Raw genomic sequence first — 19,522 nt, 5'->3', positions numbered from 1 at the left:
GCAGATTATATCATATCAGTTAGCTCTGAGTTTATTGTGTGAACATCATGTTTATTGTAAATTTACTGAGATAAAACCATTGCTTAATTACAAATTTCTAGAGTTTTTCTCTTGTCAGGTTGGTGTGAGTTGTAATGGTAACCAACGGGGACAGCTGCTGGGCATATGAACAGAACAGTGGCAGGGAATGTGAGCAGATTTCTGGCTGGCAGAAAGACAGCAGGGAGAGCGACTAGCCAAGAGGACCACCACCTGCAGGAACTGGCTGCCACTGAGGAGAATAAACTCCAATCATGCCATTTGGATCATCAATGTTGGCTGTAGTGAGGGTTTGTTCTCATTTTTAATATTTACCACAACATGTATAAATATATTCACAGACAGTTTGAAACTAAAGTAAGTATCCAACTTTTAAAAGTGATAGTTTTCTCAATTTGACGATTTCGCTTCAATGGCAGGTTCTCTGTAATAGAATTGTTGAAGGCACAAGTGTAACTTTAAAAAAGTAGAAGAAGACAGGTTTTTCACTTCCCCAAAGCAACAACTCTTTCAGGTATAAAGGTTGAAGCTAGTACAAAGCAGGCAGTTTTGAGAATACCAACATGAGGGAACATACCAGGAATCACAAACTCTGAGGCCCCACATACTAGGTCAGCAGTTCATAGGGAGCAGAAATGTAAGAGAGCAGAACAGAAGAGATGAGCTGTGAAAACTCATGGTAGAACTACGGCTCAGTGTGGTAGCGCTCCCTTGTGTGCAGCAGGCTCAGCTTTAAAGCCCCGTGTCACAGATGAAAAATATAAACTAGCAGTGACTCTGCATTTAAGGGCACTGTAGCTCTTCCAGAAGGCCATATTCTCTAGGCAACTCACAAGCACCTGCAACTCCTGTTCCATTGATCTTAATGCCTTCCTTTGGTTTCTGATGTCACCAGAACTTTCATGCACACGTCCATACAACAGCCTCATACAAACACACATAAATGTACCAAAATAATCTAAAATTAAATGATAAATTTTCAACCACAAAAAGAAATGTTTTTTTTTCTGTTTCAAAGACACTATGTCCAAAAACATATGCATGTGATTTACTACCTCATTACAATAGAATCTTGTCTGTTGTTGCTACTATCATATTAGAGGAAAGCAAACACACTGACTCATTGTAGAATAAAGTCCTGAAATTCAACTAGGTTATTACTCGAGTTTATAGCTGAAACAAGACACCTTAGTTTTTAAACACACTTCATTTTTCATGCTACATTTTTAATAAAAACTGAAAGGAAACTCGTGTGTGTGTATGTGTGTGTGTGTGTGTGTGTGTATTTTTTGTGCATGTGTGTGTATGTGTGTGTATCATGTGTGCATATTTGTGTGCAGAGGACAGAGGAGGATGTCCAGTGTATTCTTTTCACCCCACATCTTGGCCTCATTTTCTTCAATGTCTCTCGCTGTACTAGGAACTCAGCAGTTTATACCTGATATAGCTGGTGACTAAGACTCAGCAGTAATTCACTGTCTCTGAAACCCCCTCCTCTTTCTCCTTTCCAAGCACTGGGATTTCAGGTGCCTGTGGCTGTATCTCACTTTCCGTGTAGATGTTAAAAATATGTATTTATATCCATATAATTTGTGTGGCAAACACTCTTCCCTATGGAGCCATTATGCCACCACCATGCTCTGCATCTTGTGAATTATCACCTAATGATATCCTTAAGAAGAATGTACCTATGAAGTTGACACTAGGAAGCATGGGCCTTTCGTCTGATAGCTCCAGAGCTTAGGCATTGCTTGGCTGCCTATGTTACATTGCTATTTCTCCATTGATTTCCCATTTAAACCAGATGCAGTTAGGAACTAAATTGTTAGCAGACAGGAAGTACTCACTTCTTCTTCTAGTTGTAAGGATAGTGGAATCAGTGAGTCAGGAGAAGAGGATGATGCCAGTGTCTCCATCACTGCATTAGTTGCCACCACAAAATTTTCACTGATGCAAAATGACTTGGACAACTACTTTCCTGACAGACTAACAGACTCAGCTTCGTGACCTGCTACAGCAGTGGAGGGTTTTATTTCACTTTTATGTTCTCTACGTATATTTACTTGACCAAATGTACCATCATACTAGCACCTTTCATTGGGTACTCCTACAGCTATGTCAGTTGAAGGATGGTGTGCAAGGCCTTTGAGAATTCATAGAACTTAATATAGAGAGAATTAACAAATATACTTTGGATAAAAAGCTAAAGCCTCAGGCCTTTCAATGAAAGATGGCAAATGTTTCCTTTATTTGTTTTGTTTTTGTTTTTTTTTTTTTGTTTTCTGTTACTATTTTAGTAGGATGTTCTATGTATTTACATTTAAAATAGTATTCTCTTTCCCCCCTCTCCCCTTGCTTCCATGAAGGTGCTCCCATTTTCAAACACCAACTCCCACTTCATCACCTTGGCATTCCCTTACAATGGAGAAATGAACCTTCACCAGACCAAAGAACTCTCCTCCCACTGATGGCAGACAAGGTTATACTCTGTTACATATGCAGCTGGAACCATGGGTCTCTCCATTTGTACCCATTGGTTGGTGTTTTAGTCTCTGGGAGCTCTTTTATTTGAGGGGGGGGTTGGTTGGTTGATATTTCTTTGTTCCCATGAAGTTGCAAACCCTTCAGCTCCTTCATTCTTTTCTATAGCTCCTCCATTGTGTTCCTCTGCTCAGTGCTCAGTCCAATAGATTGCTGCAAGTATCCTTATCTGTATCAGTACAGCTGTGGCAGAGCCCTGGCAAGACATCCACATCAGGCTACTGCCAGTTAGCATTCCTTGGCATCAGCAATAGCAACTAGATTTGGTGGCTGCATATGGGAAGAATCCCCAGGTGAGGCAGTCTCTAGATGATCTTTTCTTTTATCCTTGATCCACTATTTGTCCCTGTATTTTCTCCAGTGAGTATTTTGTTCTCCCTTATGTTAAGAACTGAAACATCTACATTTTAGTCGTCCTTCTTTTTGATCTTCAGGCCCAAATAGGACTTCAACATGGGTTAAGATAAGGAGATTCTATTCTACTGCCAGATTCTAATGATATGCCCCTGGTGGCTGCTTGCAGCCCTAATATTTTGGCTAAAATGGGAGATATGAGACAGCAAAGTAGGGGGTCTCCTGAAGCCTTTGTAGCGAGAATTATGACAGCATTCTCTACTTACACACTTTTGGACCTGTAGTCACCAGAAAACAAGATGGCAGTGATGATGCCTTTCATAAATAAAGCAGCATCAGACTTAAAGCATAAGTTACAAAGAGTAGATAGGATGCAGGAAAAGTTTCCTCAGGAAATGATGACACTCATGGAGAAAGTATACAATAACCTAGAGTCTTGCAAGAACAAGTAGGCCCACTCCAATGCCAAAGAATAGCCGAGCTTCAATAAAGTTTTACAGTAAAGGCTGCCTCTATTAACTGTGTGCCAACTGCCAGATCCTGGGCTACCTTCCCTGCCAAACCTACCGAAGTATTCAAAGTAAGACATTGCTTATATCAAAAGAAATTTTCCTATGTCTCACAATCTTGGAGATTACTGGATAAGAGGGCACTTTAAGATAAACCTGCCAGACATACTTGCTTGGGAGCTGCCCCAGCATGTCCACAAGACTACCCACTTTGAATATGAGAAAAATATAAGATCTCATTCATTAAACATGCAGACTTGCAGATTATTCATTGGAAATCTTTAGTGGAACAAATTGCCTCCAAGTGAAAACTCACCAATGTAGACAATTAGCCCAAAGAAAAAGGCTGCTGACAGATGCCAAACCCAGTACCCATTAGGATATGTACTTTACTGAGGTAAAACTTAGCAAATATAAATATGGATGCTTGTCAGTACTTGTAGATATTTTTACAAGATAGACAGAAGCTTTCCACATTAAACACAAGGCACAGACTATGGTCAAAAAGATAATATAAGATAATCTTCACAGGTACAGCATGACAGATTTCCTGGGTTCTGATAATAGACCTGCATTTCACCACTCAGGTAACACAGGCAATGGCTAAGGCCACTGAGGCAAATTGGGAATTACATTGTGCCTTCAGATTCCAAAGTTCAGGACAGGTAGAAATAGAATTCTAAAAGCCATGCTTACTAAATTATCCATGGTGACTGGATGCAACTGGGTTGCCCTTCTCCCCTTTGCCCTCTATAGATCAGAAACACATGCTATACCTTGGAAGTAATTCCCTTTGAGATTATGTATGGATGACGCCCTCTCATAATTTTTAACCTGAAATAAGATATGCTAACTGCTTCTGCTGATAAACATGTTCTTGATTGTCTTGAGATTTTTGCCCACACCTAGAAGAAGCTTTGGACCTTCTAAAGTCAATCTCTGAAGCTGTTCTTTTACCTACTGTGCACAGCCACCAGCCTGGTCATCATGAGACATCTGGAGCAATTTCTAGAGCCACACTAGAAATGATCATACATAATTATACTGACCACCCTATCACTGTCAAAGTTGACTGGATCACCACCCAGATTCATCACACCCATGTTTGCCAAGCTAACCTCTATCCAGACCTAGAGGTCAGAACAAACTAGCCCAAATGGCAGGCTCTCAAGGACAAAGACAATTCCTTAAACCTAAAGCTACAATGCTTAAAATTATTATGAGGTTGCTTGTAACTAATGGCACTTTCTCTAACAGCAACTCCCAACCATACCTGAAAGTATGTGTGTGTGTGTGTGTGTGTGTGTGTGTGTGTGTGTGTGTGTGTACATACATATACTTTGACCTCCGTAAACTGCTTGATATTTCTTGGGATCCTAAGGAACAATTCCACTGTGGCACTGGCTTATGTCTGTAAACATCCTGCCAAGACACTGGGACTCAGAAAACATGGGTTTTAAATCTGCCCTGACAGAACCAAGACTCTTAGGGCAAAATGTGAAAATACTGCCTATTATTTCTGTGTGGCTTGAGTTTGTGAGTCTGTTGACCACATCTGTTGGACTCTACCTATGGCTAACTATTTGATCACAGTCACCTGTGTGTCATGTTTGAACTCCTTAGAGTATGGCAAATTGCAAAGAGGAGGGGCGGAAGGTCTATGTGCAAAGAACTGAAAATAGGGTGTTTGGCCTAAGACTAGGAATGGTAACTTCACTGTGATTAGAATTATAGACAAGGAATAAAATGATCAACATGGAAGACTGTTAAAGTGTGGGGGCTAAGAATTTATGCCAATGGAAAAGACTCTGGAGTCCTGTTTATCATTTAGCAGCTTAACCAAGTCCTCTGGAAAGGTCAAGGAATATCCTTGGGCCCTAATGAAATTTTGGTAAAGTGACACCACTATCACTACCTCTCCAAGGGCCCCAGGTGTCACTAACCCCCAATTACAGTGGGGCTGATTCCAATAACCAAACAAAAATACCTATAATTGTTTGAAGCCACTTGTGATGTTCTATATATCACCCATAAAAATTATATATTTCTCATTTTTGCCTTTGCCTAAATGTTGTACCCCCTTATTATGATGGCATAACTTTTAATGCCTCTATCACAGTTCTTAGATTTCAAAATCAGCTGTTAGACAAAGAAACTACTGTTACTGAGTTACCTTCATTTGGGCCCTCTTGGTTACTTGTGAAGTGGGGACTGAAGGGCCTAGCTTAAAATTACCAACTCGATTTTGTATGAAAAAAAAAAGATATATCTAGAGAATGATGGAGCCAACTTCTTGGAAAGGGCTACAATTCTCAAGCTTTTGTCCTACTTGGTTCTGTAATCAAATGTCTATTGACTCTCCATTCTAAACTGTTCTCCACTTTATCCTTTGGCTTTAAATGAACATTTGCCTGGCAGCTCCTTAAGGTTGCAGTGTAAACAAAAATGCAGCAGAACCACAAGGAAAGGCTATGAACAGACAAGTCAGGGAGATTTCAACCCCACTGACTCAGAAATTTACATCAGTATTAGTATGGCAGGATCCTACTGTTTTCCCCTTGAATATGGCAACAGTACATTCACAATTAGTAGTATAACTTCATACAGGCACAGAGATGCTATACTAGAGAACTTTCTGTGGCTCTTATCTGAACTACAGTCAAGATAACTTTGTATCAGTTAAGTTGAGCATACTGAACTCTATTTACTTGATTGACAATCTAATAAATGAAGTCAGCCATAGTTTAAAACACAATTGATGAAATATTGATCAGCAACAACTCTTTTTACTCCTTAGTATTCTTGGGTTTTCTTTCCTCTAGTTGAAAATCCTCATGCTTCACATCTGTGAATAAGAACTTCCAGCCTAATAGAAGAACAAACCTTTTTTTTTTGGGGGGGGGGCATTTGCTTTCATGGGTTAACAGAGCAAACAGTATATAAGAATCCTTATTGTTTTCTTAATCACAGACAATGAACCCTGATGGTGAAAGTAAGCTACACCTGGAAAATGATGACACCTCCAGGCAACACTAATCAGTTTAAAAGATGTGACACCTGACTTCCCTTTTAGCCATCAGCTTCCTCCCCGCCCCTCCTTTTTTTCTTCTCTTAATGATAAGAAAAACCGAGGTAGGTTGGCATCAGAAACTGCCTATAGCCTCTGAATCTAGTGATTACATCACCCATGGGCATCAAGGACCCTCATGCGTGTGTTCTCATGGGAACTATCACACATTACCACTGTTCATTTCACCTGCCTGCTGCCTAACCTGTGTGTGGTGTTGCATGTGATAAAGATTATGTCATGGCCCAAATAAAAGGCAGACACCAAAAACCACTTTCCTCTTCCATGCTGCCTTCTTCCTCATCTTTTCCCCCATGTCCCCCCAACACACCTATTCTTGCAGAGCTATGTTTGCTGGAGTGATTTGTCCAGATATGAGCTGCCTTTTAACACAACTCACATTGTGACTGAGCCTGAACAGTGAATCACTATAGTCATACAGAGCCATTTTTTTTTTTAGTGATTTAACACTGTCTTTCTTACTAAAATCAATTCACAAATAAAAGTGTGTTCATGATGAATGATAGGGCATTTAAAAATCAGAAAATTGTTTGACGTGGGAGTCAGAGATGACCTGAGTTGTGTCTGAGAGTCTGGAATTATCTCACTGATGAAATTATGCTAAATTCTCAACTATACTAGGAAATTTATGTAACAAAGCTGCTCCAATAGTCATGGGATGTGAACATATGTCGATTATTAGTTGTCTATTTTATGAAAAAATATTCATGATTTTTGATGAACATGAGTCTTCATATGCAATCAGTGGGATTTAACATGGAATTCCTAAGTCCTAGTTATTGTGTTAGTTGTTTGTGTGTGTGTTTCTACTCCAAAAGGAAACTGTGTAGATGATTGTGTGATTGTGATAGAGAGAAAGCTGACTTATGTGAAGCCATTGTTTAATGGATTTAAGTCAGGGCTTCATCTTGGCTAGGACAGCTTATTCATACATCTTCTCTACTTAAACTTGCACCTCATGTCAGGACCCCAAAATGGACTTTGGAAATCAATGGACCTCCATATTCCTATTTCCAATGTGGCCCCACTGAGTAAACCTCCTCTCTTTGCTTTTATTACTTGTCTATTGAACTGGTCTGTTGGAAATGGGTGGGTAACACTGGCTTGTCCAGGGGCTCTCACCTCTAAACTGGACTCTAACAGCTCTAAAAACAGGTTCAGAATAGAGGAAAAGGCCTCTTCCTTATTTGTCTTTGTTCTGCCTATGCAACACAAAACAACAACAATGAAAAAATAGATAAAACAAACCAAAGCAAAACAGGTGACTCTTAAAATGTAGTCAGTAAATGTGAGGAGGGTTTTGGTGTCTCTGGACAGTTGGTGGTGGGAATTTTTACTTCCCCAGGACAATCAGAGGCTGGTCAAGGCAGGAATCTGGTCTTGTAATCAGGAAACAAGCCCAGATTAAGAACATTTGCATTTGAAGTTCAGAGCAGAGCATTTGCATTTGAAGCTCAGGGCAGAACACTTTTAGAGTCATAGCTCAGAACTGGTCATTCACACCAGTAGCTCAGGGCAGGCTCATTGGATGTAGGTGTGGCAGTCTCTTTGTCTCTTGGGATCCCCTCTTGTCCCTGATATCCACATGAGGCCTCCAGAAAGATTTTTAAAGTATTTTAGATTATTAACTGGCTTGTTCCCTAACTGAGAAATGATGTTATCTTTCTGCATGTAATTAAAGTGGTTTAAAAGAAGACTGAATAAAGAAGGCTTCTCTTCAGTCTCTTAAGACTGACTGAAGTCATGTTACAATTTTGACTGTCTCTTTTTTCTTTCAATGCTCACTCCTGCCCTGGGGAGCATGTTGTTTGACTGAGCTGGTCTCAGACAAATGTGAGTTGGGGAACCCGATTTTGATATAAAGCTTCCATGACAAACCAAACCTGAAGATGCAGTCATCACCTTCTTTATCTGAGAACCCTTCCTAGTTGAGCAAACAACAAAACAACCACCATCCTCCCATGTGTTCTTTGCAATTTGTCTCCAACTTCCTGAAATCCAGTTTTAAAGGCATCTTTCCAATGGGGTCTCTACTAGTTTTCATGATCTGATTTCTTCCATTTGCTGCTTGGCTTGCAGTGTTCCAAGTAACATACAGTATCTCAAAGTTACACAGTCTCCAACTTTAAGACAATCTCAACAATAGCACCAGAGATGTACTTTCCAAAAGTAACTGATAGAGAACAAGGAACTATGAAACCAATACTAGCCAGTCTTTTCCCAGCATTAGAGTAAACCCAACCTATAGTTGCACCCTAGTGGGCCTGCACAGCAGGGTGTTCTCAGTTAGGACACTGCTCACTGGGCCCACACTTTCAGCACTTCCTAATTGGTGACTTATTTTTCCTGTTAGGATTGATACCTTGGATCCTCTTTGTGTTGTAAGAAAACTAAGCTCCAAGTTATTCAGCCTTTGAATGATTGCTTATCTGCCAGAGACAGAAACTGTGAACTCTGAATTTCAGCCTAGCCTGGTCTACAGAATGACTTCCAAGAGAGCCAAGGCTACACAGAGAAAGCAGTCTTCAAGATCTATTAATTAATTAATGAGTCTTGGGCATCAATTTCAGGTCATCATGCTTGATTATGCAGAAGTCTTTACAACTGAATGAAAGGATCCTGCTGATTCCCTCTTATTATTTTTGCCCTCATTCTTCAAGTCTCTTCTGAAGCCTCCTTTGTTCTAATATAGTCTCCCCTTTTCCAGGTACATTGCTTCCTGCCTACTAACTGAGCAACACGGTTCGTGTTGTTTCCTAAGCTGACTCCCATTTTTCATCATCTATCAAAGATAGATAGGTATTGTGGAACATAACAGTCCTGGGATATTTCGTTAATAAATGTTTTGCTGTATAGGACTGAGGACCTAAGTTCAATGTGCAGCACTTTGTAAAAACCAGGTGTGGCATGTGACTCTAGGACAGTAACATTAGAGCAGAAGAAACAGGAGGATCTTTGGATCTTGCTGGCTTGCTAGTCTAGACAAATAGGTAAGCATAGGTTCAATGAGGGACTCTTAAAGTATGGTTGGAAATGATGTAGAAGAGAATGATGTTGAGTTTCTACATGTACATGCATATACACTGATACATACCTACACTCACATAAACACTCACACATACATACATATGTACACACATATACACACATACATATATACACAACAAACACTGCTTTCTCCTCATCTTATTTCTTCTTCTACTTGTCTTTTTTCCATTCATCTTATGTACTTCATCCTTCTGTCTCCTTCTTGCCTTCTTTCTTTCCCCCTCACTTTCCTCTTTCTTTCTTTTTCCCCATTGTCTCTTACCACTCTTCTTATCATTTTGTTTCTGCATTTTCTTTATCCTTATTTTGCCTACTTGAAGTTGAGAAACATCTACTATTAGCACGGAGAGTAAAGAATAACAATAAAATCTCAATAAAAATTCCTATACTAATGTCATTATATAAGTTAAATCTTAGATAAAGATATAAAAGATACTTTGAAATAAATCTTTGCTTTGTTGTTGTTGTTGAAATTTCCTCACTAGGTTCCATCATCCAACTGTGATAAAAGACTTGTTTTTCTAAAGAGGGACTAGCAAAGCCTCTCTACCCTGTGATGACTGTTAAGTCTGAGAACCAGCCAGCTTGCTATTCACTAACTGCTTATTGACTGCCCAAAGGACGCAGCAGTCCATCAGACATTGGAGAAGGAAAGCTGACACTGCTTTGTAAAGATAAAAAATGACCTGAAATGCTTTGTTAGGATGTCAGCAAGCTATACTCTCAAAAGATTAGAGGAGCTTGAAAGTTAGTGGAGAGATCCTGAACCTGTAAATGTTACCAACCAGATGCTAAGAAGATCAAGAACAGGCACTCCTTAGGAGGCAGACAGAAGCTGTTATGTAACTAACTGTCCTTTCACTTAGCAAGCCAGCAGCAATAATAAAAGCCATAACTACTGAAATCAAATGTGTTCTAAAGAGCAGAAGTCAAATTATAAAGTGTAGGATGATATCATAATATGATAAGTCAGGCCCAGCCCATCATTGGATGAGAATGAAAGGTAGAAGGGGAAAGGTCTTGGAGGGAGAGGCAGAAAGAGGAACAAGGAGATTCGGGAGGAGGCAACATGGAAGCAGATGTGGATGTTTTTCTCAGTGCATCTCTAGATAGAAAAGGTCGTTATGATTATTTATAATGATTTTATGGGTCAATTAGTTTTATCTAGATTGGCAGTTTATATCTTGTCCACTGGTTGTGAGCTTATTGTGTAACTTGTTGTGGATTGAGAATTTAACATATAAACCTATTTCATAAGTTAATGATTGTGGAGTAATATTTTTACTGGCCCGTGAAACATGATGTGTGGGTGCCAGGCTTGGGTATTAACCACTGAGGGGATTGTGCCCCAACTTCACAATAGAGAGGCTCCTGGAATGACTCTCCTGGAGTGAGACCACAGGGGCTGGTAACAATAGAACTATTCTTAATATTTGCTGCAAAATAAAAACTAACTTTGTAGGAACAATTGTTTTTCTGCCCTATTAATCTTCTGAAAAAAAAGAAAAAGAAAAAGAAAAGAAAAACCCAAGCCAAACAAAGCCACATTATATCAGAGACTTCCAAAGAGCATTAATAATAACCTTCATGATGATACTCACGTGTTTAGTAGCAAGCTATGACAGATAATTTTATCTATTAGGTGATTCTGGCAGAAACGGGAAAATAAAGTCACAGAAAAGAACTGTGAAGGCTGTTAGGGAAGGGAAGTCATGGAATAAGACCTTTCAAATCATTGTGCCCTTTAACTCAGTGCCTTCTCTGAGGAGTAATCATGTAAACAATACAACTTATGGTAGTAGGAACATGGCTTAGTTGAAAATGTTTGCAGTGTACAATCATGAGACCCTGAATCTGGTCCTGAGAGCTCATATAAAAGCTAAGCAAGAGTTCTGTGTGCCTGTGATTCAAGAAGTAGGTGGTAGATTGTGCTTATCTGCAGGTCTTGCTAAACACACAGTGCATCAAAAACAGTGAGGTCCAAGTTATACCTCATCTCAAAAAAAGTAAAAGACAGAGAAAATTGACAACTGAAATCAACATCTGGCCTCCACACCCACCAGTACAAATGAACATATATGCATACATGTGCATACACACACACAAACATACACACAGATTCTCCACAGACCCCAGGGACTATACCACCAACTGGAGTACACATGGAGGGATGTGTGGCTCCAGCCTGATATGTAGCAGAGGATGGTGTTTTTTGACATCAGTGGCAGGCTAGACCCTTGGTCCTAGAAAGGCTGGATACCCCAGTGTAAGGAGCACCCTCATAAAAACAGGGGAGGAAGATTGGGATAGGGGATTTCCTGAGAGGTAATCCGGAAAGGTGATAACATTTGAAATGTAAATAAATAAAACATACAATAAGCACACACACACACACACACACACACACACACACACACACATCACAAAAGAAACATGTTCCTTTGGACCATGCCTTGTATCTTTGATCATTCTCCTTCAAATCTTATTCATCTCCATGCCTCTAATAGAGTCTAGGACCCAATAATGAGAGACGATGTCTTGAAAACTGAATAATAGATGTACCAGATAACTCAGCCACAACATCCCTGGGTAATTTACCAAAGAACCTCAAGTCAGAATTCCATAGACACTTTCACTTCAGTATTGTTTGCAGCACCTTTCATAGTAACTAAATCGTAGAACTTTCCTAAGGCTCTTTGCCAGCAGAGGAATGGCTAAAAATATGCAGTTCATATGCAGTTCATAGACATGACAAAATTATTTTCTGTACAAAACAAGAATGAAATGAAGCTAACTACAAGATATATATATTGGTCCTTGACCATTTCTTCACAGAACACTCATAAATCTACTTCCTCTATCACCTAAAATTTCTTCTTTCTGTTTCCCTTTTGTAACTTGGACAAGATCATTCTAGGGCTTCAATATTAAGCTTCCCTAATGCCCAGCCTTGAATGGTAGTCATCAGTATTTATGGCCAATATCCTTACAAAGTAGTTTCACTCCTTATGATTTGCACACACTTTGCCTTCTACTGAGTGACATGAGTATCTAGACAATGGAATGTGAATGAGTTGGTAGCACAGCCCTGTGGTGGTCTGAGTGTGAAGCATCCCCATAATTTTGTTATTACATTTGGTCTCTGGATTCTGGTACCATTTGGTAAGTTAGCAGAATTTTTAGCAGTTAAAGGTCACTGGAGACAATGGGTTGCTGAGGGCAGAACTTAAACCTGCCCTTATAAAATAGCTTTATGCAATTTCCTGTTTATTCTCTGCTTCCTGAGTATGGGTACAAAGTGATCTGTCAGGATGTCTCTTCTTTCTCCCATGCTTTCCCTCCTGCTACCATGTCTTGCTCTTTTGTGATAAACAATACCCTTCAAGGACCGTAATCTGAAATAAACCTGTTCTCTTATAGATTGCTTTGGTCAGAGAGTTTTGTCGTAGCAGCAGGAAAATAGCTAAAACACAACACCCCACTTATCACTTGGACCAATGATCCACATTAGGTATTTGTTTCAACAGTACAAATCAAGCCATCAAGATAAGGCCATTTGTTGCACAGCTCCCTGTGTACACGAAGCACCATTGTTTCTTTCACTTTAGCACATATCCAACTTTACTCTGCCCTGTTCTCATTAACTCTTAAAGTTATGTCTTGTCTCCATGCGTTTTCCCTGCCTGCTTCAGTTCTTGAGATATTGTGTCTTACTTGTTAATTCATGCTAAAGGAATAAAAGATGCCCACCCCATGATGAATAGTCATTCCTGGAGGTGTGCGAATACACTACGGGCACACTGTACGTACTCACAGTCATGGCAGGTGGCTCCTGTGTAGCCAGTGTCACTACAATTGCAGTAGAAGGTGGTCCAGGTTTGGGCACAATGCGCTCCATGTTCACAGTAGTTTGGCAAACACCTAGTGGGAGGTAATAAAAAAATCTAATAAGCCAAGACAGTTGAAATAAAGTGCCAAGCAAAACCTTTGCCAGTGATACTGTTAATAGAATCTGCTTTTGTTCTACAGCTATCAGAGTTATACAATATGAGAACCATGGAGATATGCTTCTACTGAATAGTGGGGATCTCAGAGCTGAATTCAATCTCTGAGTTAAAGTTTCAATGCTTTCACAGAGAGATCTAAATGGAAGTGGGAATATTGTATAGAAAGGTATACTTATCATGGCAAAAAGTGCAGAAGGGTTATCAATTTACATTGGAAAGTAATGTAGCTTTTTAAAGGAAATAAAAAACCTAGCAATCCTGGAAATTAATGTCTGCATTTCTTTTGGATGTGACTAGGAAACTATCTTAATGCACAGAAACAGAACATGGTTTAAAGATTAATGTCCCCTTATTTAACATGGCAAGGCAATTGTACCTTTTGAAATGACTTTAGGGAAAGCCACCCGAAAATCTTTCCCTAGTTATTACAAACACATGTGGTGTCTTTTCACTTAATTTTGAGTAAGAGACTTTACCTCCTCAACTTCCACTCACCACTAGTCATAATTCACATACACAGTGGACTAACCTAGCTTTGAACATTCTCTGCCTGCACCCCTCTGACTTTTTGGATCTGGGCTTTCTTCTAAGCATCTCTTTTTTATCTATTTTTCTCATATTATGTGTATGAGTGTTTGCCTACATATTTGTAGATCCATCTCATACATATGGCTCTGATGCTATAGGAGACCTAAAAATGGGTATTGGATCCCCTGAAAGTGATTTATATATGGTGTCAGGCTATCATGTGGCTGAGTCACCTTTCTACAAAGTTATGTGTCTATGGTCATTGGAAGAATCAAGGATGTAGTTCTGAGAAAGAGAAAGCATATTTGGTCAATGAAAAGAATCAAAACTCTGTAGAACAAGGTACAAAATAAGTGAGAACATGTAGAACAGCCTTACAGCAAGGTGCATTTGGGACCAGTGCACAGAGATTAGGAAAGGTCATCTCAAAACAAACAATTGACTCGAGCTTTAGAAGTCTACTTTGTTCATTTAAAAAGGCTGTTTCATGGGCATGATTTCAAGTTTTTTTCAATCAGTTTATTTAAACTGCTGTTTTGTTTCTTTTCTTTCCTATGCTTGGCACAAACTAATCATTTTAGGACCAAAAAACCTAAAGATAATTCATGTAGCTATAGAAGGGGACAAATGCTGGCTATGGGTCATGGTAGTTTTAGGCATAAATCTATAAAAATCAAATAGTCAGGATAATCGTTTGGAGAGATAGCTCGGTGAGTAAAGCACTGGGTAAACAAGTAATAAAGAATATAATTTGGATCTCTGGTACACATGTAATATTCTACATAAGCAAGACAGCTTTCGTGTGACTTTTCACCCAGGACACAGAAGTAAAAAATCCCCAGGGAAAATTAACTACCTTGAAAACAAAATCCACTCACTTTAGTGTATGGTATGAAACCCAGACTCTGGACACAGTGTGTAAATCAAGCAAGGAAGATCTTCTATGTCAAACTCTGTCCTCCATATGTACACTTGAAAATAGGTGAACAAACAAACATTATGTGGGACTAATACCTCTGCCAATTGTAAAATTTCTATACAGATGTGACTGCTCAGTGCAGTTTTTCCATATAAATATATCAACTTTCTTGACTATCTAAAATCCCAGAGAAGCTACCACAGTGAGTGTCTGACTTTGGATACTAACCCCAGAAAGCTCAGAACACCCCAGAATCAACTCACATATGAATATGAAGTTCAAGAATAAAAAAAAGAAAAGAAAAAACCATTATTCTTAATATTTACACACCAAGAAAACTTTGACTAATTCCAGGTTACATCTTGTTTTACATGTACTTTATGCTCATTGTAACGAGTAAGCTCTTAATGCACACTATCAAACCTTTAAAAACAACAAGTACAGACAAAAATGTATTCATATACTTTTATGCAAAAATGCTTACAATCTGTACATTTATCTTTGTTTTTTAAAATAAAGTTGCTAAAAAAAAAAGACATTGCAGATACACTGCCAGATATCTTGAGTCTATAAAACCACCATGCATAAAAGTTAAGGAGATGACAGAAAAACTTTAAAGAAAGCACTAGATGTGGAAGGGTAGGAAAAATCAATAACACTTAAAAGAAAATAAAATATGGTAACTCCAAAAAACGTATGCTCCCACTTGAAAACTGGAGCCAGGGAGATGGTTCTGTCACTCACTGTCTAAGCATGGAAACTTGAGCTTGCATCTCAGATTGAAGATGCAAAGGTATGACGTGGTGATTGTGTCAATAATCATAGCTCTAGGAAGGTAGAAAAACACATTCTTCTGGTACTCACTGGGCTACCAGCTACATAGGCATCTTTTGCTGCTGGCACTGGGGTGTTAAAGAGTTTACCAAATGAAACCATACCAAAACTTATAGACTTGCTGGTAATGATTTAATCAAGTCCTTTGCCAACTGTAGTCTAATATTATGGGAAAGCTCCTAGTTCAGAAGAGAATCTTCTTCAAAAAAATAGGGCAGACATGGGAGTAATCCATGCATCTGAGAGTAAGACCTATGTGAATTTTTATGAGTCCAAATCAAGTGTACATTGTACACCACACAGACACATGATCTTCCACAGGACAAAGATAATTTGTAGAGTGAGTATGGACAATATGGGAAACAAATGAAGTAGAGGTCATAGTCAAACTTCCTGAGATTTCATATCATTGTTCTAGCTTCTTGAGCTGTTTTTCATATTTCACACAAGAACAAAATATAATGGCTTACTTAATAGGGTAATGAATAGCATGATATAGTAATGATAATGCATGCTATCAACTTGATCAAAAATAGAAACACCCGACGACTGGATTCTGTGCATGCCTGTGGGGAACATGCTCTGTGTTAATTGAGATGGGAAGACTCACTCAGTGTGGGCAACATGATTCTCTTCACAGGATTCCATACCCTCAAATAGAGGAAATGATCTGAATCCTACCTTTGTCCCTCTCCTTAAATGCACGAGTAGTGACCAGCTCCCCAGGGCTACTACCAAATGTTATTTCCCCACTAACATAGACTATGTCACCAAAATCATTCCTTGAATGAACCTATTTTTTTTAAATAGCTTGTGTTGAAGATTTACCCACAGCAACAGAGAAAGAAGTGAAATCAATAGCCAAGAACCTGCCATAAGAGGGGCAGAGACTGTTCTCCATGAGCCATTTAGAAGACTAGTGACAGAAAGTTTGTGACAAATGAAACCTGAGTCCAACCTTAAGCATCCAGTCAAACAAACCCACGGAGGGCATGATTACTACTAACCAAACTTAAGAAGAAAATGACCCTTATAATCATTTATAAAGATCAGAGAAGCTTTCTCTACGTATCTTGTCTTTGACAGGGCTAGGCAAGAGGTTAGTCTGAATGAGTTCTCGGGAAAGTATAACAAAAACAAGAGGAATTATGATACTTTAGAAAACTGCAGCCTGCCAATTTATTCATAATTTGGAAAGGGACATGAAATGAACAAAAAATTTTGTCTTCTCTTAAAAATTATGTGACCAAGTTAAAACACCAAAACTAGGGATGACTGTATACCAGCAAAGTCCAAGCCTTTACCTTGATTGTGGTGTTACTCTGAATAGCAGGCTTATCTCCCAGCTTCCTGCTAGTCAGCATCAAGGTTGATCATTTAGTCTCTTTGCATCTACAGTGAATTTACTCACTGTTGATGGTGTCTGCTTCGAGAGTCCTGTCAGAATGTTTTCTGTATCCCATTATACCAATTATCAACTTAATGGAAGCCAGTTATTTGGGAAGCATGAATTTCATCTCTATCTGAATGCCTTATGAGCAACTCATTGGTGCATTTTCTCATTAAATGATTTTCGTGGAAGCACCCAAAACACTGTGAACTGTTTCAGCTTGGAACAATTTGTCCTGAGTTATAGAAAAATAGTCTGAGAAATCCATGGGAAGCAACCAGTAAGTGGCATTGTCCATGCACCCTGCTTTGACTCCTACCTCTCAGTTCCTACCCTGACTGAGTTCCTGTCTCGGCTCTCCTAAGTGATGGGATGAAACCTATAAATCAAATAAATTTTTCCTCACCATGTTGCTTTTGGTTTTATGACAGCAAGGGAAAGCAAGTTAAAATACTTTCTGAAAGCTGCAGCATCATTATGTCCAAAGCCATTGTGAATGGCATGAAAAAATCCTGCTCTATGTACCTTTAGAACCTGCATGGAGCAGACCACTTTCTCCCATTTCTCTCATGCTATGCTGGTGTGAATAACCAGCATCTCTCACATGAATAGCTATGGTTGTCAGTTAAGTTACACCCTTCACTTCTTTGCCCATATACAACTCATAAATAGGAAAAAAAAATGCTTTACTGATTTGTAGAACAATATGTCCAAAGTGTCTTCAATGGGCATTTTTTTATATTGCCAAAATTTGAGAAAATACCACTAGGTGCTGAAAAGAAAATGTGTTCTTTTGTTTTAGGATCATATTTTCTATAAATATATGTTAACTATCTGTCAAATCTATTTGGTTCATAACTTCTTTTAGTTTCACTGTGTCTCTGTATAGTTTCTGATTTTATGATTTGTCCATTGGTGACAGTTGGGTGTTGAAATTTCCCACTATTATTAGGTGAGTTCCAATGTATGCTTCGACCTTCAGTAACATTTTTTATTTTTTTAACAATTATGGGTGCTCTTGAATTTTGTTCATAAATGCTCAGCACTGAGAATTCAACTTGGTGGAGTGTCCTTCTCCATGTTTCTTGATAACTTTTGGTTTAAAGTCTATTTTATTCGATATTATGATGGCTAGTTTAGCTTGTTTCTTGGAACAAACACAATTCCACCTCTAACAACAAAAATAACAGGAAGCAAAATCACTGGTCTCTAGCAGTTCTTAAGATAAATCACTCAGTTCCCCAATCAAAAGTCATAGGCTTACAAACTGGATACCTAAATAGAACCTAGAATTTTGCTACATACAGAAAACATACCTCCCTAACCCCTCTAAAACTCTTAAAATAAATATTTCTCAAGAAACATTCTCTTCTCCATCTTTATTCATCCTCGGCAGGAATGACAAAAGACTGTAGCTAGTAACAAAGACACTGAAAGCACTCTGCATTTACTGCTGTGCTTATGTATGCCTTTGTATTCAATGAGTATTCTCAATCAAATCTTCAATCATAGATTTCAAGTATTACAAAAGCTAATTAAATAGACCCCTCTATAAAAAAATTTGCAATACAAATGATTTTCCTGAAATATGAATAGTGATTTATAGCTCATCAGAGGCTAAGCTAAGGGTTGTTTGGGGGATTTTCTTCGTTTTGAGATTTAGTGCTGTTTGGAGATTTACTTATTTTGATTGTTACTTGTAAATATATATTTGAGTTCTTTCAAGGACTTTAGTTTTTTTTTAACTCTGCTAAATTTCATAGAAAGCAATGTCTAGTAATAAAAGTTCTTCAAAGCAAAAAGTATAATAAATAAAACCATGATGATAATCTCTCATGGCCTCTCAAAAGAAAAAAAGAAAAAGAAAAGAAAAAGAAAAAGGAAAAAAGAAAACACACCTCAATGACAAAAACTCAAAAACTCAAAAAAAAAAAAAAAAAAAAAAAAAAAAAAAAAAAAAAAAAGACTGGAAAACTTTTGTTCCAAGCAAATGGTTTTATGGTTTCTTCTATACCTGAAATGTTCTTTTATCTTTTTTATTCTGCTGGGGATGTTTGCATCTGTACTCCTGCTCTCTTTCCAGGATTGTCTCACTTTGTGTTTTTTTAATGTTTTTATTTTCATTTTTAGATCCAGGGTGATTTTGTTCAATTTGTTCACCTGGTTGATTATATTTTTTCTGTATTTCTTTACAGGATTTATATGTTTCCTCTTTAAGGGATTCTATTCCTTTACCTGTGTTTAAGCCCTTCTTAGAGTGCTCAA

General features: G+C 38.4%; 1 protein-coding gene across 1 annotated transcript in view; it reads right to left on the bottom strand.

Annotated features, from left to right (window-relative positions):
• Nucleotides 1–19,522, bottom strand: part of LOC308421673 (contactin-associated protein like 5-1) — a gene marked incomplete at both ends in the record, with an annotated part of 467,964 nt that overhangs the window by 334,626 nt on the left and 113,816 nt on the right. The window contains one exon of the mRNA XM_080918125.1: nucleotides 13,394–13,500. Coding sequence (XP_080774251.1) covers nucleotides 13,394–13,500 — 107 coding nt within the window. The remainder of the gene's footprint in view (nucleotides 1–13,393; nucleotides 13,501–19,522) is intronic.

Source organism: Micromys minutus (genome assembly GCF_963924665.1).
Source record: "Micromys minutus genome assembly, chromosome: 6".
In the NCBI taxonomy this organism is placed as follows: Eukaryota; Metazoa; Chordata; class Mammalia; order Rodentia; family Muridae; genus Micromys; species Micromys minutus.
Note: the sequence above shows the minus strand (reverse complement) of the source record. Positions and strands in the feature narration are given on the sequence as shown.